The sequence below is a fragment of the Cherax quadricarinatus genome, chromosome 3 (assembly GCF_038502225.1).
Source record: "Cherax quadricarinatus isolate ZL_2023a chromosome 3, ASM3850222v1, whole genome shotgun sequence".
NCBI classification, from domain to species: domain Eukaryota; kingdom Metazoa; phylum Arthropoda; class Malacostraca; order Decapoda; family Parastacidae; genus Cherax; species Cherax quadricarinatus.
In genome coordinates, this window is record NC_091294.1 from 44,819,788 (window position 1) to 44,843,442 (window position 23,655).

General features: G+C 37.0%; 1 protein-coding gene across 25 annotated transcripts in view; it reads left to right on the top strand.

Moving 5' to 3' along the window:
- LOC128684052 (uncharacterized) overlaps positions 1 to 23,655 on the top strand; it is a 1,018,196-nt gene that overhangs the window by 499,616 nt on the left and 494,925 nt on the right. For all 25 annotated transcript variants that reach the window (XM_070091648.1, XM_070091672.1, XM_070091678.1 and 22 more), the window contains 9 exons: positions 989 to 1,126; positions 2,060 to 2,197; positions 3,131 to 3,340; positions 4,230 to 4,431; positions 4,668 to 4,885; positions 5,719 to 5,859; positions 12,096 to 12,260; positions 18,692 to 18,877; positions 22,970 to 23,107. In XM_070091648.1, coding sequence (XP_069947749.1) covers positions 989 to 1,126; positions 2,060 to 2,197; positions 3,131 to 3,340; positions 4,230 to 4,431; positions 4,668 to 4,885; positions 5,719 to 5,859; positions 12,096 to 12,260; positions 18,692 to 18,877; positions 22,970 to 23,107 — 1,536 coding nt within the window. The remainder of the gene's footprint in view (positions 1 to 988; positions 1,127 to 2,059; positions 2,198 to 3,130; positions 3,341 to 4,229; positions 4,432 to 4,667; positions 4,886 to 5,718; positions 5,860 to 12,095; positions 12,261 to 18,691; positions 18,878 to 22,969; positions 23,108 to 23,655) is intronic.

A 23,655-nucleotide genomic window follows, 5' to 3' on the forward strand; every position in this document is an offset into this window, starting at 1 on the left:
TAAAATATGTATTACCTATAACTAAACCCCTTTCTATACAAAGTTCAATCAAAGGACTCCCATTTTCATTTACACCTGGCACCCCAAACTTACCTACCACACCCTCTCTAAAAGTTTCTCCTACTTTAGCATTCAGGTCCCCTACCACAACTACTCTCTCACTTGGTTCAAAGGCTCCTATTCATTCACTTAACATCTCCCAAAATCTCTCTCTCTCCTCTACATTCCTCTCTTCTCCATATATATGACCAAAACAATCAAAGGGTTAAGCCAAGACTTCAGTCTCGTGTTTAAAAAATCATAAGTTGCCGAAAATAGTTGAGGAAATCGTCTAGAAAAGCATATGATTTTCAGTATGTAATTGAAATTTCTTAAACTATCGTGCTTACATAGTCACTGGTCAATATATTTGCATCTGGGGGTTTAGACCTCTTAGCCCACTATATAACTGTAACACTTCCCACTGCCAACATCATTTTAGAAATATGGAAATTTAACAACTTTGGTAGGCCAATAGGCCTCCAGCAGTGCTCCTCTGATGCTACACTTTCAGACCTCTCACATGACCTCAGTCACCAAGTGTAAAATTTAAGATGCAGTATTCTCATTTTTTCTATTTATGTACTCAGTAAAGTCCCTGTGGGTGAAATGGACCAATGAAAACTTCCCTGCATTTAGCATCTTTTTAACTCTTGACATCATTTACTCCTGCATACTTTAATTTTTTTTTAATTCTTTTATTTCCAATACTGTTATTTAAAAACATTTTCCACTCCTCAATAGCCCTAACCTCTGGGTTTATGTAGAGACATATTCACTTACAGTATTCATGTCATGTACTAATGCTGAGTGATCAGAGCTAATGTGTTCCTGATTTTTTTTTGGCATTTGGCTTTATTTGCATAATCTCTCCCTGATTATTTTATTTAATGTAATTCACTAGAATCCTTGACCATGCATCATTTTTTTTATTTATTGCAACCTGCAGAGATTCAAAGCCCTCAAATCCGAAGCAGATGAAAAGACAGTGATCTACGAGAAGCTGAAGAGTTTGGTGGAGTCTCAGTCATCGATGATATCCATCACAGTTGATTCCTGGTCTGACATCACTGCTTCTTGGGATAAGGTACAGAAAATTTTGTTCCTAGTATTTTCTTCGTGTTTGCATTATCTTGTAAACAATGTTTGACTGACATTCAGCTCTCACACTGCATATTAATATTACTGTCGGAAACTGGAGGCAGGACACCGACAAGTGGCAAAAAAGACCAATTTAGAAAAACCACTACAACAGGTGTCTTTCTTACTAATAATATTACTTCAATTACTGTATGCTTAGGTATATCCTTCTGTTTCACTTAAGTTAAATACAATATGTATTGTTATTTTTTTAAGTAATTTGTGAATATGTTGTAATGGTTTGTGTATATATACATTATTTGTAAATTAAAAATTGTATATCAACACTAGAAAACTGTATGATAATGTAGTAGTCATCTTGTAATATTGTACATTATGTTTATTATTTGATTTATAAATTAATAATTACAAAAATAATTCAAGTACTTAGTAACTTAGTACTGTAATCATAAATTTATTATATGGAAAAATTATATATATTGAATTGTTTTGCAATTTTCTTGTACATAATTTGTTGGCAAGGAGTTGGGGGGTGGAGGAGAGGGTAAATTACAGAACTGTTCCTCATATTCAAGTGGGTAGAAATTACAGTACTGTATGTACCTTTTTCATTACTGTAATCTCATTTTAACCAAAACATATACATATGTACAGTTCTGTTGATATCAGTTGCTAGTTTTTATTCCTACCTTTATAAACAGTATGGTACGCTATTCTGCATTTGATTAAGAATTACATTGTTTCCTAATTTTATTAATATTTCTTATTCAAGTTTATTATTTTTCTTCATATTAAAGAAAATTTTTATTTGTAGCCTCTTTTTTTCAGTGGCCGTGCACCGGTTATGTAATTGATAATAACTCACAGGTGTTGATTGGCTGCTTGGCTCATCTCTCTTTTTTCTTATCATCTCATTCAGGTATCACTTCAGATGTCACACTGGACATGGCTCTTAGATGCATCTCTGCCAGGTGCACTTGGACCTATTGGCGAGTGGCTGAGTCGTGCTGAGGCTATGCTGGGCACTGAAGACAAACTTTATGGAAAGAATGATGAGGTAAAAATGATCATAAAATGAGCTTACCACACATGCACCAAAAAAAATGAGAAAAAATGAAATCCAGAATTTAATCATAATCCTTATACAATACAAAGTTGTGAGAAATCCATATTTCATTATTTACATTCACAAACAAATTATGACTGCCACACTTTTGGAAATTTAGTGATTTGAGTTTTTTTTTTTTTTGTACATTTATTGTTGGATGAAGATACAGGTGTCCCTCATTTTATGCAACAGAAACAGTCCTCTCCCATGATCTATAAAGCAGTTGGCATAAAGAAACCAACATAACATGTAAAACATAGGGATTCTTTATGAGCTTACCACACTTACATCAAATGGTCATACATAAAAACAGAAATGAATTTGTTTGAAAAACAACTGAGGGAAAGTAAAAATTCAAAATTCAGTCAAAATCACCTATAAAGTACAAAATTCAGGAAAAATCATCTTTTTTTTTTCTCCAGTATATTATGAGCATACCAGATTGGCACCAAAAAAAAAAAAAGGAATGTATTAGTGAATGTAATGGTACCAACACTTATGTGGGTGTGAGGCATGGATTTTGAATGGTACAGTAAAACGAAGGATAGAGACTGAAAACAGTGTATGATGTGAATGTCATGCAGATAATTTGGAGCATAGAAATTAAAAGGTGATGTGAAGTGACCAAGGGTACAATTCAAAGGGCTGAGGAGGGATTGTTGAGGTGGTTTGGGTATGTGGAGAGGGATAAGTTGAAGAATTGGGTGTGTAAATCTTGGATGGAAGGTAGAAAGGGATGGGGTAGTAGTCCCAGAAATGTTTGGGGTAACATTTGTGAGTCTTATATGCTTGATAGCATGAGATAATTTGAAACTGGATGTATATATGAAATTCTTACTGTTCAAAATATGAGAAGAAGACCGCATTAAAACTTATTTCCAGATTGCCAGCCTGTTAAGCAAGAAGATAGAAGAACACAAAGTATTCTTCGCAGAGTTACCATCAATCACAGCCAAGTTCGACCTAGTGAAAAACTCCTCAGATGCATCCTCTATTCCACAACAGCAGCTTGAGTACATGGAGCTGAGACTGAAAACTATTGCTCCTCGTGCCTTACAGAGGAAGATCAAACTCAAGTACCTAGAACACAGAGTGAGTCTTGCTACACATTATACATATCTGCTTTAATGTATGCCCCCTTTTCCCCCTAGCTCAACTAATCCAGCCATATTTACTAAAGAGTTTCTATTGTTTATGGAGAGACTTGAACTCTGGGCTCTTGAGTTCCTTCACTCTGCAGGATGGGCGGGCATCTTTTAGTTCAGAGGGTCATATGAGTTGTGTAATTGTGATGTCTGTGTACTTATGAAAAAACAGAGAATGAATGATGGTGAGTGTATTTCCTTTGGGTCACCCTTTGCTTATGGAAAATGACTGATGTTAAAAAGAAAGTTTAACAAATGGTTAATTCCTCATAACATCCTCTTTATCATCAAGTAACAGGTTTTGTTTATCTGTAAGAGATTTAAAAATGAAATCTTATGTAAATGTTTGAAGAAATAATGAGTACAGTATATAAAAACTAGCAGTTTCTTGTAATAAGGAAGTGAAACTGTCATTGATGTGTAGAGTTTAGGAATGCTCATTTTTGTGCATTAGGTGAAATATGTGATGTAAGAAAGATCTAGTAAGAGGTTAAAAATACACATGAGCAAACACTAGGCCATATTTATTATAAAACATTTCAGTCCTTGATCAAGGCCCCTTGACTGAAGCATATTTAATAGTTGTAAATAACAACTTTGTTTGATGATGGAACAGTATATTGAAAGTTATTTTATTACTAAGCTGTCATTTAGTGGAACCAGAAGGTGCTGAAGTATTACAGGCATAATGCTACTTCTGCATTTTGGACAATTTTTACCCCAGCGGCCATATGATTTAAGAAGTCTATAAGGATCTGAAGTCTTTTATAACATGCTGCTCTCTGGTTTATAAATATCAATACACTGTATTGTTAATTTTTTAACTTTTATTACAGTACTGCCTTGTAGCATTCCTAATTTTAGTGGAAGCAAAACTGAAGACTTGGGCAGTAAAATATGGCAAAGAACAAGAAGTCCAACAAATTCTTGCAGAATATCGATCCTTTGTTGGCACTCGAAATATTTTCCAAGAGTTCGATCGAGCCTTCCACGAAATGCAACAAGTCTCTGAAGCATATAAGAAAGATTCCAATCTAAGTAAGTACAATTAAAAATGTCTCCATACAAACTTGCTGAAAACAAAAATTCAAAAATGACTTCTATACTAAGTTAATTGCAACATCAGGTTATTCTCATTGGTATTCTCATTTGTCTCAGCTTAGTTCAAATTGTGACTGCATATACTACATATAAAATATTATACCACTTATAAAACATTGCTGATACATTATAGGCTTCTCACTGTGTCAGTCTCTCCTGCTCTCTTAACTTAGGCAAAGCTGAGAGTGATGGCATTGCCAAATTTTTGCTGGAGATGAATGAGCGTTGGAAGAATGTTTCTGTGGAGCTGAGGTGTATTCAGAGTTTGCTGGAAGAAGTCATCACTTACTGGAAAAAGTTTGTGGAGCTTACACAGCAGTTTGAAGCCTGGCTGGACCATGCCTTAGCCATGGTCAGCCTCTCTGAAGAAGATAAAATGGATTATTTTCAGGTAAGAATGCTGTTGCCTGTATAGTGCCAAATGTAATTCAGTGGATCAAGCTAAAGTAGGTCCATACTCATGTCATGTTTTTTCAGTTGCTTGTAATGATTTTTTAACACTGAAAAGCACCTATAGTTTTATAACACAGGATGTGGATAAATTAGACACATGTGCAACGCTTGGGTATCTTTATTGAGGAAACGTTTCGCCACACAGTGGCTTCATCAGTCCATACATAGGAGAAACTTGAAGAACAGGAGGTCAGTCCATCAATCTTGAATAGATTGATGAACTGACCACATCGACTCAAGGTTGAGGGACTGATTACCTCATTCTCCTCCTGTTCTTCAAGTTTCTCCTATGTATGGACTGATGAAGCCACTGTGTGGTGAAACGTTTCTTCAATAAAGATACCCAAGCGTTGCACATGTGTTTAATTTATCAACATGTTGGTTCTCTGAACCATTCATCTGCAACACAAGATGTGACTGAAAACAGTTAACTAACACCATTATATCTATTTTTTTACACCAGTGAATTTTACTTAAGTATTTACTGCTATGTGAACATTATTATTATTATTGTTATAATCAAAACTAAGCGCTAAACCACCACGTGCATACAGCGATGCTAGGTGAGCAGGAGCAGCAGGTGTAAGGAAACATGTGAAACATCCACTCACTCCAGGGTATAACCTGGGATTTTCTGTTGTGAGCCATAGGTATTACCATTGAGTCATGAGGCACCTGACTACTAGGTTTTGCCAATGCAGTAAAAGTTTTGTATTGTTTCTTAATTAATCTTAAAAGAAATTTTATTATATTTAATTTTTTTTTTTTTAGGACTTGGGAGAATGGAAGGAGAGACACAGTGAGATGAACGAGACTGGTAATTTCCTGGCTGCAACATGTCGGCCAGAGGTAGCTCAAGAGATTCGGGAGAAGCTCATCACAGTTAATACCAAGTGGGATGAACTGTTCCAGGTATGTCACATCTCTCTACTTTATTTTTATGCCTTCAGCACATTTTTCTTGTGCTCTAAGTAACAGTATTCTGTAGCCCCTTACACATATTGCAGGAAGACCTACACTTAGATGAAATTACATTATTATTTTAAGTTTAAAATAGTTTTAAATACCATGGGACAGTGGGTATTATAGTCATGTAATGACTCACAGTGTTGGAATTTTCACACTTTTTTTTTTTTTTTTTTTTTTCAACAAGTTGGCCATCTCCCACCGAGGCAGGGTGACCCAAAAAAGAAAGGAAATCCCCAAAAAGAAAAATACTTTCATCATCATTCAACACTTTCACCACACTCGCACATTATCACTGTTTTTGCAGAGGTGCTCAGAATACAACAGTCTAGAAGCATACACATATAAAGATACACAACATATCCCTCCAAACTGCCAATATCCCAAACCCCTCCTTTAAAGTGCAGGCATTGTACTTCCCATTTCCAGGACTCAAGTCCGATTATATGAAAATAACCGGTTTCCCTGAATCCCTTCACTAAATATTACCCTGCTCACACTCCAACAGATCGTCAGGTCCCAAGTACCATTCGTCTCCATTCACTCCTATCTAACACGCTCACGCACGCTTGCTGGAAGTCCAAGCCCCTCACCCACAAAACCTCCTTTACCCCCTCTCTCCAACCCTTTCGAGGACGACCCCTACCCCGCCTTCCTTCCCCTGTAGATTTATATGCTTTCCATGTCATTCTACTTTGATCCATTCTCTCTAAATGACCAAACCACCTCAGCAACCCCTCTTCTGCCCTCTGACTAATACTTTTATTAACTCTACACCTTCTCCTAATTTCCACACTCCGAATTTTCTGCATAATATTTACACCACACATTGCCCTTAAACAGGACATCTCCACTGCCTCCAACCGTCTCCTCGCTGCTGCATTTACCACCCAAGCTTCACACCCATATAAAAGTGTTGGTACTACTATACTTTCATACATTCCCTTCTTTGCCTCCATAGATAACGTTTTTTGACTCCACATATACCTCAACGCACCACTCACCTTTTTTCCCTCATCAATTCTATGATTAACCTCATCCTTCATAAATCCATCCGCCGACACGTCAACTCCCAAGTATCTGAAAACATTCACTTCTTCCATACTCCTCCTCCCCAATTTGATATCCAATTTTTCTTTATCTAAATCATTTGACACCCTCATCACCTTACTCTTTTCTATGTTCACTTTCAGCTTTCTACCTTTACACACATTCCCAAACTCATCCACTAACCTTTGCAATTTTTCTTTAGAATCTCCCATAAGCACAGTATCATCAGCAAAAAGTAACTGTGTCAATTCCCATTTTGAATTTGATTCCCCAAAATTTAATCCCACCCCTCTCCCGAACACCCTAGCATTTACTTCCTTTACAACCCCATCTATAAATATATTAAACAACCATGGTGACATTACACATCCCTGTCTAAGACCTACTTTTACCGGGAAATAGTCTCCCTCTCTTCTACACACCCTAACCTGAGCCTCACTATCCTCATAAAAACTCTTTACAGCATTTAATAACTTACCACCTATTCCATATACTTGCAACATCTGCCACATTGCTCCTCTATCCACTCTATCATATGCCTTTTCTAAATCCATAAATGCAATAAAAACTTCCCTACCTTTATCTAAATACTGTTCACATATATGCTTCAATGTAAACACTTGATCTACACATCCCCTACCCACTCTGAAACCTCCTTGCTCATCCGCAATCCTACATTCTGTCTTACCTCTAATTCTTTCAATTATAACCCTACCGTACACTTTTCCTGGTATACTCAGTAAGCTTATTCCTCTATAATTTTTACAGTCTCCTTTGTCCCCTTTCCCTTTATATAAAGGGACTATACATGCTCTCCGCCAATCCCTAGGTACCTTCCCCTCTTTCATACATTTATTGAACAAAAGTACCAACCACTCCAACACTATATCCCCCCCTGCTTTTAACATTTCTGTCATGATCCCATCAGTTCCAGCTGCTTTACCCCCTTTCAATTTACGTAATGCCTCACGTACCTCCCCCACACTTACATTCTGCTCTTCTTCACTCCTAAAAGATGGTATACCTCCCTGACCAGTGCATGAAATTACTGCCTCTGTTTCTTCCTTAACATTTAAAAGTTCCTCAAAATATTCTCGCCATCTACCTAATACCTCCATCTCCCCATCTACTAACTCCCCTACTCTGTTTTTAACTGACAAATCCATATTTTCCCTTGGCTTTCTTAACTTGTTTAACTCACTCCAAAATTTTTTCTTATTTTCATTAAAATTTCTTGACAGTGCCTCTCCCACTTTATCATCTGCTCTCCTTTTGCACTCTCTCACCACTCTCTTTACCTTTCTTTTACTCTCCATATATTCTGCTCTTCTTATAACACTTCTGCTTTGTAAAAACCTCTCATAAGCTACCTTTTTCTCTTTTATCACACCCTTTACTTCATCATTCCACCAATCACTCCTCTTTCCTCCTGCACCCACCCTCCTATAACCACAAACTTCTGCCCCACATTCTAATACTGCATTTTTAAAACTATTCCAACCCTCTTCAACCCCCCCATTACTCATCTTTGCACTATCCCACCTTTCTGCCAATAGTCGCTTATATCTCACCCGAACTTCCTCCTCCCTTAGTTTATACACTTTCACCTCCCTCTTACTTGTTGTTGCCACCTTCCTCTTTTCCCATCTACCTCTTACTCTAACTGTAGCTACAACTAAATAATGATCCGATATATCAGTTGCCCCTCTATAAACATGTACATCCTGGAGCCTACCCATCAACCTTTTATCCACCAATACATAATCTAATAAACTACTTTCATTACGTGCTACATCATACCTTGTATATTTATTTATCCTCTTTTTCATAAAATATGTATTACTTATTACCAAATTTCTTTCTACACATAGCTCAATTAAAGGCTCCCCATTTACATTTACCCCTGGCACCCCAAAATTACCTACTACTCCCTCCATAACATTTTTACCCACTTTAGCATTGAAATCCCCAACCACCATTACTCTCACACTTGATTCAAAACTCCCCACGCATTCACTCAACATTTCCCAAAATCTCTCTCTCTCCTCTACACTTCTCTCTTCTCCAGGTGCATACACGCTTATTATAACCCACTTTTCACATCCAATCTTTATTTTACTCCACATAATCCTTGAATTAATACATTTATAGTCCCTCTTTTCCTGCCATAGCTTATCCTTCAACATTATTGCTACTCCTTCTTTAGCTCTAACTCTATTTGAAACTCCTGACCTAATCCCATTTATTCCTCTCCACTGAAACTCTCCCATCCCCTTCAGCTTTGTTTCACTTAAAGCCAGGACATCCAGCTTCTTCTCATTCATAACATCCACAATCATCTCTTTCTTATCATCTGCACAACATCCACGCACATTCAGACTTCCCACTTTGACAATTTTCTTCTTCTTATTCTTTTTAGTAATCTTTACAGGAAAAGGGGTTACTAGCCCATTGTTCCCGGCATTTTAGTTGACTTTTACAACACGCATGGCTTACGGAGGAAAGATTCTTATTCCACTTCCCCATGGATATAAAAGGAAAATTAATAAGACCAAGAACTATTAAGATAAAATCAAAGAAAACTCAGATGAGTGTGTATAAATAAATGTGTATATGTATGTGTAGTGTGACCTAAGTGTAAGTAGAAGTAGCAAGACATGCCTGTAATCTTGCATATTTATGAGACAGACAAAAGACATCAGCAATCCTACCATCATGTAAAACAATTACAGGCTTTCGTTTTACACTCACTTGGCAGGACGGTAGTACCTCCCTGGGTGGTTGCTGTCTACCAACCTACTATACTACATACTAGAATAAATATTATGTATTTTAGTTACTTGGTGCAGTAAAATTAAACATTTGCTGATGGGTTTGTAAAATTTGATTATACACTATTAGGTGCAGTAACACAATATTTAATATACTCTGGGGTCATAGTAACATCAGTAAAATCTGCTTCCAAATACAGTATCTGAATACATTTATGTTCTCCATGCTCTTTCCCTCCAATCTGATATCCAATCTTTCATTGCCTAAATATTTTACTGCTTTCTTCATCTTGTTTTTTCTTTTGGCCACTTTAAATTTCTGTCTTTTACATTCCCTTCCAAGTTCATTCACAAACTATTGTAACTGTGTCATTAGTAAAGAGCTGCTATGACACCTCCCACTTGGTATCAAATTCATTATCTTTTAGTCCCTTGCCTTTCCCTAACTCCCTTATTTTACAACCTCATCTGTAAATGTTAAATAACCATGGTGACATCACTCATCCCTGTCTTAGCCCACTTTTACTGGAAAACAATCCTCCTTCTTAAATGCTTATATGGTTCATAATATGGTCCCAGCTAATGTAAATTGGCATATTTAGAATTTTTAAAAAATCAGATTTTCTGATTCATCTCATACCATTGACTCATATTTTGAAATATACTGTATACCATGACTACTCTGTACATTCTTAGTCAAATTCAGTTTTATCTTTTGATTTTCTGTAGTGCTAAAATTGTTCAGTATAAGAGCTTATATTCACTTACAGTATCTCAACATTATACTTCACTGTATTCCTTTATCACATGATAGTGCACTTTCACGATAGCTTCTCAGGTAGAACAAAAAGTCACAATACTGTAACTGGGACAGTACACAAATAACCCGTACATAGGAGAGAGGAGCTTACGATTACGTTTTGGTCTCAGGTATCTATACTGTTTTATGTCTTATGTCCCTTTCTATTTACCATTGTACTGTTTATTGATTTAATTTTATCATAAAGTATTTATTATTTATATATGCATGTATGTACATGTTCAAATAAAGGAATAATAGTATGTTAACTTTTCTGTTGGTCATGATGTGTGAGTATCAGTTTCCCACTGGTTCTGAGCAAGCTTTTATCCAGTCAGTCTTGTTGTCCACAGGGTGAAACATTGTCACAATAAAACCTTGCACTGCACCTATGTTTTTTTGTCATTAGTGTCCATGGTACACCTTTGTATCCATAACAGTTTCCATTATTTTGGGGAGTACAGTTATTCTTTTGTTAGCATATTTAAAACATAATGTACTGTACAAAATCTCACTCCAGAGAGGGAGCTGCAGAATGCTTCCCAACTAATAATGGAATTTGTTCTTATTCAGTGCAGCAAAGTATATCATTCGGTAAGCATTCAGTTTTAATGACTTCTTTTTTTGTAGGTGCAGCATAATCTTATCTGAACAGACCTGGATACATATGCTAAATTATACCATTGATGTTTTATATTTTGTATGTTTAGTTATAGGATTTTTTTTTATTTCCACATTTTGCTAATTCATTTTAAAATGAAATTAGTTAACTATTTTTCAGTCTTGGTAATGCTGAATTTAGATGACTAGTGCTTGGCTGGAGACAGTTGTTACTGTAAATAATCAGCCAATGTAGTGATGAAGTTGTTGACATAGCTAACACTAGCTGAAACTTTTCACTTGATAATACTACTCAAGTATTTTGATTTTGCACTATTATATATGCAATGTACGGTAGTGTATACTGTATTAAATACTGCATATATAGGTGGTGCACATTTAAGTTGGGAATTGTTTGTATACTGCAGTGCAGTAATGCTTTAATGTAGAATATTGTACTGTATATTGATGTCATTCTTAGTATACACAGATATATGCATACCATGCTGTGTAGTACTGTATACAGCCTCTCCTCACTTAGCAACGTACTCGTTTACTGACGACTTGGACTTACGATGGGCTCTCTGACCATTATGCATACCTAAATAATGTATATTAGAGCTGATTTCCTCTTTTCTGTTTATTGCAATATACATGTACAGTATACTGCTGTATAAACATTTAAAAATATACCAGAAATGTTATAAATGGTGCAAAGGTGACATTAAAACCTAACACAGACCCACTACCATTATAGTATGTTCCTCACTTAGCGACGAATTCATTTACTGACATGGTCTTAGGAACGGAACTCCATCGTTAAGTGAAGAGAAGCTATATTGTAATGTTATCAAATTAATTGGCTTGTAGATATAACCAGAATTTTAGGCATGATTGCTGTTTTTGTAAGACAACATAACTGCTTAACTGCTTTCATCATAAATATCTTTTATTTATTGCAGTACGTACAACAGTACCTCCACCGTGGCCAGATAATACGAACCAAAAATGACTACCAGTCTGGACAGGACCGCCTTGAGCTCTGGCTTGAAAATTCTCAAGTCATACTTTCTTCCACCAATGTGTGTACAGTTGAAGCAGTCAAGAATTATGGTGACCAGCTCAAGGTGGGTTAGAGATCTTAACCAGGAATCAGATTAGTGGTTCAGATGAAGAAGAATTTTTGTGATACTTATATTTGTTTCACACTTCTAAAGAATTAAGTTTCATACTGATTTATATACTTTCATACTATATACACTCTCCTACTTACTCATCGCTGTTATTTACATAGATTGGACTTGTCAGCAGATGGGTCTGTGAAAAACGAGGTGAATCATAGAATTAATGAGGGAAAAAAGGCGAGTGATGCACTGAGGAGTCTGAAGAGAAAGAATGTTAGCCATTGAAGGAAAGTGAGGAATATATGAGATTATGGAAGTACCAACACTCTTATATGGATGTGAAGCATGGGTGGTGAATGTTGCAACAAGGAGATGGCTGGAGGGCAATGTGTGGTGTGAATATTATGCAGAGAGTCCGCGGTTTGGAGATTAGAAGGAGGTGCTGGGTTTCTAAAAGTATTATACAGTGGGCTGAGGAGAGGTTGTTGAGATGGTTCAAACATTTAGAAAGGATAGAACGAAGCAGAATGACTTTGGGGGGTGTACAAATCTGTAGGGGAAGGAAGGTGGGGTAGGGGTTGGACTTGGAAAGGTTGATGGGGGGAGGAGAGGTAAAGGAGGTTTTTGTGTGCGAAGGACTTAGACTTCCAGCAAGCATGTGTGAGCTTGTTAGATAGGAGCGAGTGGAGGCAAATAGTTTTTATGACTTGGCATGCTGTTAGAGTGTGAGCAAAGTAACATTTATGAAAGGATTCAGGGAAACTGGTTAGCTGGACTTGAGTCCTGGAGGTGGGAAGTACAGTGTCTGTGCTCTAAAGGAGGGGTGGAGATATGTTGCAGTTTTTGAACTGTAGTGTTGGCACACATCTGGCAAGGCATTGATGGAGTGAGTGATGATGAAAGCGTTTCTTCTTTTTCGGGTCACCCTGCCTCAGTAGGAAATGGCTGATGTGTTAATAAAACAAATACATTAAAACAGTGTTAATTTTTCATGGTAGCAATACCTTAATTTTGCTTTGTTTATATTTTCCTTGCCTTTGTTTCCTGACATTATCTTGGGATTGTTTCTGAATTTCATTGGTTGAGTTTTATACCATGTTCACATGTATAAAGATTTACTTCAACCATTACCTGAGCTTTATACTACAATTATAATATAAAAATTAAACCTCTACTTGAGTTATATACTATGTAGGATAACAATTTGTTTAAACCTCTACTTGAGTTTTATACTGTGTAGTATAAAAATTTGTTCTGTGAACCTCCTTATTTTTATTTAAATCATTAAATTCAAAAGTCCATTTAAGAAATTATAATTTATAAGTATCACCCTTTGCAACTTGCCCTATTTTATAATATTTCTTCCTTCATTAATATAATTTTCAATATAGCTCTTTCTAGAGCTATATTGAAATACAGCTGCACCTTGTACATATCAATAATGAATAGCTAATTTATCATTAATCCTTTATCCATTAAGTGCCGTTATGTTCTAGCCTTTAAATAAAGCTGCAGTAATTTATCAAATCTGCTTTCAGTAGTCTTTGATTCTCTTTTTTTTTTTTTTTTTTTTTTTTTTTCAACAAGTCGGCCGTCTCCCACCGAGGCAGGGTGACCCATATACTTTCATCATCATTCAACACTTTCACCACACTCGCACATTATCACTGTTTTTGCAGAGGTGCTCAGAATACAACAGTCTAGAAGCATACACATATAAAGATACACAACATATCCCTCCAAACTGCCAATATACATACACACATATAATAATAATGCCGATGTCATATTTATAATTTTTTTTTTTTATAATTATACCTACAAATAAGAGAGTTAGAGGTATCGGGAAGATGGAGGGAATATTTTGAGGAATTGTTTAATGTTGATGAAGATAGGGAAGCTGTGATTTCGTGTATAGGGCAAGGAGGAATAACAAATTGTAGGAGTGAGGAAGAACCACTTGTGAGTGTGAGGGAAGTTCGTGAGGCAGCAGTGGGTAGAATGAAAGGGGGTAAGGCAGCTGAGATTGATGGGATAAAGATAGAAATGTTAAAAGCAGTTGGGGATATAGTTTTAGAGTGGTGGGGATATAGTTTTAGAGTGGTTGATGCGTTTATTTAATAAATGTATGGAAGAGTGTAAGATACTAGGGATTGGCAGAGAGCATACATAGTTCCTTTGTATAAAGGCAAAGGGGAAAAAAGAGAGTGCAGAAATTATAGGGGAATAAGTCTGTTGAAGTTCGGGGGAGATATAAGCGACTGTTGGCAGAAAGGTGGGCTAGTGCAAAGATGAGTAGTGGGGGGGTTGAAGAGGGTTGGAATAGTTTTAAAAATGCAGTATTAGAATATGGGGCAGAAGTTTGTGGTTATAGGAGGGTGGGGGCAGGTGGAAAGAGGAGTGATTGGTGGAATGATGAAGTAAAGGGTGTGATAAAAGAGAAAAAGTTAGCTTATGAGAGGTTTTTACAAAGCAGAAGTGTAATAAGAAAAGCACAGTATATGGAGAGTAAAAGAAAGGTGAAGAGAGTGGTGAGAGAGTGCAAAAGGAGAGCAGATGATAGAGTGGGAGAGGCACTGTCAAGAAATTTTAATAAAAATAAGAAAAAATTTTGGAGTGAGTTAAGTTAAGAAAGCCTAGGGAAAGTATGGATTTGTCAGTTAAAAACAGAGTAGGGGAGTTAGTAGATGGGGAGATGGAGGTATTAGGTAGATAGCGAGAATATTTTGAGGAACTTTTAAATGTTGAGGAAGAAAGGGAGGCGGTAATTTCATGCACTGGTCAGGGAGGTATACCATCTTTTAGGAGTGAAGAAGAGCAGAATGTAAGTGTGGGGGAGGTACGCGAGGCATTACGTAGAATGAAAGTGGGTAAAGCAGCTGGAACTGATGGGATCATGACAGAAATGTTAAAAGCAGGGGGGGATATAGTGTTGGAGTGGTTGGTACTTTTGTTTAATAAATGTATGAAAGAGGGGAAGGTACCTAGGGATTGGTGGAGAGCATGTATAGTCCCTTTATATAAAGGGAAAGGGGACAAAAGAGATTGTAAAAATTATAGAGGAATAAGTTTATTGAGTATACCAGGAAAAGTGTATGGTAGGGTTATAATTGAAAGAATTAGAGGTAAGACAGAATGTAGGATTGCGGATGAGCAAGGAGGTTTCAGAGTGGGTAGGGGATGTGTAGATCAAGTGTTTACATTGAAGCATATATGTGAACAGTATTTAGATAAAGGTAGGGAAGTTTTTATTGCATTTATGGATTTAGAAAAGGCATATGATAGAGTGGATAGGGGAGCAATGTGGCAGATGTTGCAAGTATATGGAATAGGTGGTAAGTTACTAAATGCTGTAAAGAGTTTTTATGAGGATAGTGAGGCTCAGGTTAGGGTGTGTAGAATAGAGGGAGAATACTTCCCGGTAAAAGTAGGTCTTAGACAGGGATGTGTAATGTCACCATGGTTGTTTAATATATTTATAGATGGGGTTGTAAAAGAAGTAAATGCTAGGGTGTTCGGGAGAGGGGTGGGATTAAATTATGGGGAATCAAATTCAAAATGGGAATTGACACAGTTACTTTTTGCTGATGATACTGTGCTTATGGGAGATTCTAAAGAAAAATTGCAAAGGTTAGTGGATGAGTTTGGGAATGTGTGTAAAGGTAGAAAGTTGAAAGTGAACATAGAAAAGAGTAAGGTGATGAGGGTATCAAATGATTTAGATAAAGAAAAATTGGATATCAAATTGGGGAGGAGGAGTATGGAAAAAGTGAATGTTTTCAGATACTTGGGAGTTGACGTGTCGGCGGATGGATTTATGAAGGATGAGGTTAATCATAGAATTGATGAGGGAAAAAAGGTGAGTGGTGCATTGAGGTATATGTGGAGTCAAAAAACATTATCTATGGAGGCAAAGAAGGGAATATATAAAAGTATAGTAGTACCAACACTCTTATATGGGTGTGAAGCTTGGGTGGTAAATGCAGCAGTGAGGAGACGGTTGGAGGCAGTGGAGATGTCCTGTCTAAGGGCAATGTGTGGTGTAAATATTATGCAGAAAATTCGGAGTGTGGAAATTAGGAAAAGGTGTGGAGTTAATAAAAGTATTAGTCAGAGGGCAGAAGAGGGGTTGTTGAGGTGGTTTGGTCATTTAGAGAGAATGGATCAAAGTCAAATGACATGGAAAGCATATAAATCTATAGGGGAAGGAAGGCGAGGTAGGGGTCATCCTCGAAAGGGTTGGAAAGAGGGGGTAAAGGAGGTTTTGTGGGCAAGGGGCTTGGACTTCCAGCAAGCGTGCGTGAGCGTGTTAGATAGGAGTGAATGGAGACGAATGGTACTTGGGACCTGACGATCTGTTGGAGTGTGAGCAGGGTAATATTTAGTGAAGGGATTCAGGGAAACCGGTTATTTTCATATAGTCGGACTTGAGTCCTGGAAATGGGAAGTACAATGCCTGCACTTTAAAGGAGGAGTTTGGGATATTGGCAGTTTGGAGGGATATGTTGTGTATCTTTATACGTATATGCTTCTAAGCTGTTGTATTCTGAGCACCTCTGCAAAAACAGTGATTATGTGTGAGTGTGTGAGTGTGGTGAAAGTGTTGAATGATGATGAAAGCATTTTCTTTTTGGGGATTTTCTTTCTTTTTTGGGTCACCCTGCCTTGGTGGGAGACGGCCGACTTGTTGAAAAAAAAAAAAAAAAAAAAGAGTCTGTTGAGTATACCTGGTAAAGTGTATGGTAGAGTTATTATTGAAAGAATTGAGAGTAAGATGGAGAGTAGGATAGCAGATGAACAAGGAGGCTTTAGGAAAGGTAGGGGGTGTGCAGACCAAGTGTTTACAGTGAAACATATAGGTGAACAGTATTTAGATAAGGGTAAAGAGGTTTTTGTGGCATTTATGGATTTGGAAAAGGCATATGACAGGGTGGATAGGGGGGCAATGTGGCAGATGTTGGAAATACATGGAATAAGAGGTAGGTTACCGAAAGCAGTGAAGAGTTTTTACGAGGATAGTGAGGCTCAGGTTAGAGTATGTAGGAGAGAGGGAGATTATTTCCCAGTAAAAGTAGGCCTTAGACAGGGATGTGTGATGTAACCATGGTTGTTCAATATATTTATGGATGGGGTTGTAAGAGAAGTGAATGTTTGGGTGTTGGCAAGAGGTGTGGAGTTAAAAGATAAAGAATCTAACACAAAGTGGGAGTTGTCACAGTTGCTCTTTGCTGATGACACTGTGCTTGTGGGAGATTCTGAAGAGAAATTGCAGAGATTGGTGGATGAGTTTGGTAGGGTATGTGAAAGAAGAAAATTAAAAGTGAATATAGGAAAGAGTAAGGTGATAAGACTAACAGAAAAATTAGGTGACAAAAGATTGGATATCAGATTGGAGGGAGAGAGTATGGAGGAGGTGAATGTATTCATATATTTGGGAGTGGATGTATTAGCACCTGGGTCTATGAAAGATGAGGTGAATTGTAGAATTGATGGGGGGAGAAAGGTGAGTGGTGCACTTATGAATCTGTGGAGACAAAGAACTTTGTCCATGGAAGCAAAGAGGGGAATGTATGAGAGTATAGTTATACCAATGCTTTTATATAGGTGTGAAACATGGGTGGTGAATGTTGCAACAAGGAGAAAGCTGGAGGCAAAGGAGATGTCATGTCTGAGGGCAGTGTGTGATGTGAATATAATGCAGAGATTTCATAGTATGGAAATTAGGAGAAGGTGCAGGATTACCAAAACTATTATCCAGAGAGCTGAGGAAAGGTTGTTTGGACATGTAGAGAGGAAGGAACAAAATAGAATGACTTCAAGAGTGTATAAATCTGTAATGGAGGGAAGGCGAGGTAGGGGTCAGCCTAGGAAAGGTTGGAGGGAGGGGGTAAAGGAGGTTTTGTGTGTTAGGACCTTTGATTTCCAGCAAGAATGCATGAGCGTGTTAGATAGGAGTGAATGGAAACAAATGGTTTTTAGGACTTGATGTGCTGTTGGAGTGTGAGCAAGGTAACATTTATGAAGGGATTCAGGGGAAACTAGCAGGCTGCACTTGAGTCCTGGAGATGGGAAGTACAGTGCCTGCACTCTGAAGGATGAGTGGTAATGTTGCAGTTTTATAACTGTAGTGTAAGCACACCTCTGGCAAGACAGTGATGGAATGAATGATGATGAAAGTTTTTTTTTCGGGCCACCCTGCCTTGGTAGGAGATGGCCAATGTGTTAATAAAAAATAATAAAAAATTAGTATTATATGTACTTAATTTGTGTTCCTATTTTTAAATAATTGTTTGCATAATATAGTACTTGCTTGAAATGGTACAGATAATTTGACTTTGCAGAAAAGTGTGATTTTTTATTTATTATAATTCATATGGTATTTTAATAGCTTTTTTTTTGCTCTAAACTATTTTTATTGATTGTTTTACTTGTAGAAATTGAACACTGAAATTGAAGATATGGAGCAGCTCTTCAAGAATATTTCTAAGGCCTTCCAGACTCTTGTTCAAGATTTATCACCTGATGAGATTGAGAGAATGATGTGGTCTCTCAAACAAGAGAAGGAAGAGCTAGTTAGATACCGAGCAATCATTCCTCAAAAGATGTATCTTACAACACAAGTAAGTGGTCTAATAAACATTGAAGGATACATATATCAGTTTGTTAAAATGTTGTTTGTAGTTTTGCTAGATTACCCCAGTTAAATATGAACTTGCAACATGTTTCTTAGCTTTTCTCATGCTGCTGTTTAATTTCTTTTGACATACTAACACCACAGATTATTGAGTTGTTAGTATGTATGTACTTTATCAATTATAACGTCATGCTTGAGACATTACCAGTTGGATAATATCCCAGTACAGTATGGTTTTTCACTCTCTCTCTCTTAATACTTATTTATGTTATTCTGTTGTGTATATTTGTTAATGCAAGTCACACTAATGCTTTTATAATATACTTGTGATACCTTTTTTGTTTACAAAAAACAGATCAATTATACTGAAAAATTCATGTTTTATTTACAATACTGTATTGTTAACTGAGTGACACTTCTGCCATGTAAAGGTGGTTAAAATTATATTAATTTGTATGTGCCTTAGTGCTAATAAATATCAACTTATAATTAATACAAAACAGATTGATACCTTAGGTCACATTGTATCAGTGTGATCTGTATCAAGTGATACTTGGAATATTAACTTAATTATATACACTCAGTGGCCACTTTATTATGTACAACTGAACACCTGCTTGCTAATGCAAATATGTAATCTAATCTAAAATAGTTTGTAAGCATTAGGATTAGTCTGCCCAAAATGCACATGCATGCTAGTGGCTTTCTTTGTCCTTAACAATATTTTATTACATGTAAAATACACTTCGTATAATACACACAGAAATAAAGTTACTTATTGTTTATTTATTGTTTATAATCATGTGGCAGCACCCCTAAAAGCATGTCGGCATGGTCAAAAGGTTCAGTTGTTGTTGAGACCAAACATCGGAATGGGGATGAAATGTGATCTAAGTGACTTTGACTGTGGAATGATTGTTGGTGCTAGACAGGGTGGTTTGAGTATCTCAAAAACTGCTGATCTGAGATTGTCATCCACAACAGGCTCTAGAGTTTACAGAGTAAAAACCTTATATTAGAAGTCAGAGGAAAATGGTCAGACTGGTTGAAGCTGACAGGAAGGCAACAGTAACTCAAATAAACTTGTGTTACAACAGTGGTATGCAGAAGAGCATCTCTGAATGCACAACACATTGAACTCTGAAGAGGATGGGTTACAGCAGAAGACCACACTGGGTTTCCCTCCTGTCAGCTAAGAACTGCAAACTGAGGCTACAGTGGGCACAGGCTCAACAAAACTGAACAGTGGAAGATTGGAAAAACATTGCCTGGTCTGAAAAATCGTGATTTCTCCTGTGACATGCAGGAGGTAGGATCCATCCTGCCCTGTGCCTGTGGTTCAGGCTGGTGGTGGTGTTGGTATAACAGTGTGGGGAATGTTTCCTGGCGCACAGACCCCATTATACATTTGATCATCGTTTAAATGCTACAGTGTATCTGTGTATTGTTGTTGACAATGTTCATCCCTTTAATGAGGGGAAACATGATCGACGTGTATAAGTGGAAGATGGGTATTAATAAAGGTGATATAGATAAGGTCTTGAGGATATCTCTCCAAGAGAGAACCTGCAGTAATGGATTCAAATTAGACAAGTTTAGATTTAGAAAGGATATAGGAAAGTATTGGTTTGGAAATAGGGTAGTTGATGAGTGGAACAGTCTACCTAGTTGGGTTATTGAGGCTAAAACCTTGGGTAGTTTCAAATTTAGGTTGGATAAATGTATGAGTGAGAGGGGTTGGATTTGAGTGGGACTTGCATATGAGTGGATGGAGTTAACAGAGCTTATTTCTTGGGTGGCATTGAAAATTAGTTGGGCAGATGTTTTGTTAGTGGGAGGGATTGTAAAGGACCTGCCTAGTATGGGCCAGCAGGCCTGCTGCAGTGTTCCTCCTTTCTTATGTTCTTATGTTCTTTATGGCTACAGTCTACCCATCTTCTGATGGCTACTTCCACCAAAACAAACAAACAAAAACAGTTTATTTCTTTGCAGAGGTTGCAATGTGTGAATACATTATAAAGCGTTACCTTGACTTACCAGTTTAATTTGTTCCGTCACCTAGTTCATAACTCAATTTTCTCATATATCAAATTAGTTTTTCTCAGTGAAATTAATTGAAATGCCATTAATCCGTTCTGGCCCCCAAAAAATCACCCCAATTTTTTGGTTATGGGTTTTTAAATAAGAAAAATGTATTTATAAATAAGAAATATTGTATACTCCACCCACCACCTTCACTACTTTACCCACCACCATCTCTTATTACACCCGCCACCCTCACTACTCCACCCATCACTATCAGTACTCCACCCACCATCTTCAGTACTCCACCCACCACCTTCACTACACCCTCCACCATCTCTACTACACCCACCACCCTCGCTACTACACCCACCACCATATCTACTCCACCCACCATTATCACTACTCCATCCACCACCATTATCACTACTCCATTCACCACCATTATCATTACTCCATCCACCACCATCACTCCATCCACCACCATCACCACTCCACCATCATCACTTCTCCACCCACCATCATGACAACTCCACCCACCACTATCACTACTCCACCCACCATTCTCACTACTCCACCCACCACTATCAGTACTCCACCCACCACTATCACTACTCCACCCACCACTATTACTACTACACCCACCACCATCGCTACTCCACTGACCACCATGACTACCCTACACACCACTATCAGTACTCCACCCACCATTATCACTACTCCATCCACCACCATCACTGCTACACCCACCACCATATCTACTCCACCCACCACCATTACTACTCCACCCACCACTATTACAGTAGTGTAGCTAATGCTTCAGAGTAATAAAATTTATAGTTGAGCTGAAGCATATAAAAATAACAGCACATATTACAATTTAGCAAAATTGCAATAATAAAATAGAAACAGTTTTAAGTTTGAATTAATATTTAATTAATTAAGTAGTCATAAATTTTTGGGGATTTTTTAAGTTGCTTCAAACTGGTTAGATGATTAAGCAGTGTTTGTATGGTTAATTTTGCGAGATGAGATGATTTTTAAGTAGAGCCCTAAATTGATTTGCAGGCAAGGGACCTTTTGCATGTTTGGGCAGTGAATTCCAGATCTTTGGGCCCTTTATGTGCATAGCATTTTTGCACAGGGTGAGATGGACACAAGGAATGTCAAAGAGTGTATTGTGCCTTGTGTTATACATGTGCGTTCGGTTGTAGTTAGCAGAATAATGTGCTATGTCACAAAGAACATGTCATCTTAAGCTGGTTCCATAAACATAATGAGTTCATTGTACTCCAGTGGCCTCCATATTCACCATATCTCAGTCCAGTAGAGCACCTTTGGGATATAGTGGAACTGGGGATTCACAGCATGAATGTGCAGCTGATAAATCTGCAACAGTTGCTTGAATGATAACATGTCATCATGGACCAGAATCTTTATGGAATATTTCCAGCACCTTGTTTATCCATGCAATGAAGAATTCAGGCTGTTCTTGGGGAAAAGAGAAGCTCTTGCCAGCACTAGAAGGGTGTACCAAATAAAGTGGCCACTGAGTGTATATTTAATTTGTATGTGATAGATTCATGTGGACAAAGTTATATTTTATTGATTTATGGAAACTTATAGCTTTAATAATTTTTTATTCATGGTAGCATATATTTCTTCTATATAATTTATTAATGAATACACAGATAACTAACACTTAGGAGAAAGAAAGTAATGATGATGTTTTAGTCCAGCTTGGACCATTGACTTGTCAGTGGCTCTAGTTGAACTAAAATATTGTCATTATTTTCCTTCTCCTAAGCTTGGGTTATTTGTGTATTGTTCCAGCCATGGTATTGTGGCTTTTAATTCTTTATTAATGAATCATACTAGCTTTTATCTCATACCTATATTAATCATTGTTAGTAGTTTATATCTCTGTCATATATCAAAGAGTCGAGGAATATTATCTTTCTCCCATATATTACTAATTTATGGTAGCTTAACATCTCTTAACATGTTTTAAGGATTCATAGTATGTACATAACTGACATCATCACTGTGTTTACAGATTATCACACAGTTGGAGGCAGTGGACAGTGGAATTATTGAAATCAACCGTTGGCTGGATGAAGCGGAGAGTCTTTTAGACTCCTTTACACTTCATGGAACTAACGAATATATGCAGGACCAGCTTACCAGACATAAAGTAATTTTCACAGTGCTTGGAGATATGCTTGATGGAAGTTTTGGGCCCTAGTTTTTTTCCTGGTTACATTTCAAAGCCTTGTGTTATGAAAAAAAATCATACTTTATTATACACAATAAAATTCCCAAGAAGCTCCAGGAGCACCTCAAGTTATGTAATACTGTATTCCTATGTAATTTGCAGAAAGGTAACCTGAAAAATTTATGCAGTATTATGAAACTGAGGTAATCTATGGATAATGCTTCTGAATGTCCCCAGTCCTAAAGTATCATCATATAATGATGTTTATTTAGTTTTTTATCCCATTTGATATCCAAAACCATATGTTTACTGGTGTTTAATGCTTTTAAATGTGTTTGAATTTTGAGTCAGCATTTGTCCTGTACAAAAGAATGATGTATCATTTGTAATGTGTAAACTGCATTTTTTTAAAATAAGTGTTTAATTTTTATTTATTTCATATGTTACATTAACATTTTTTGTGTTTTTAATTTTTAGATTCCTATTTTCAACATTTTTGCTCTTGATTCCTTGTTCCTACCCGTGTC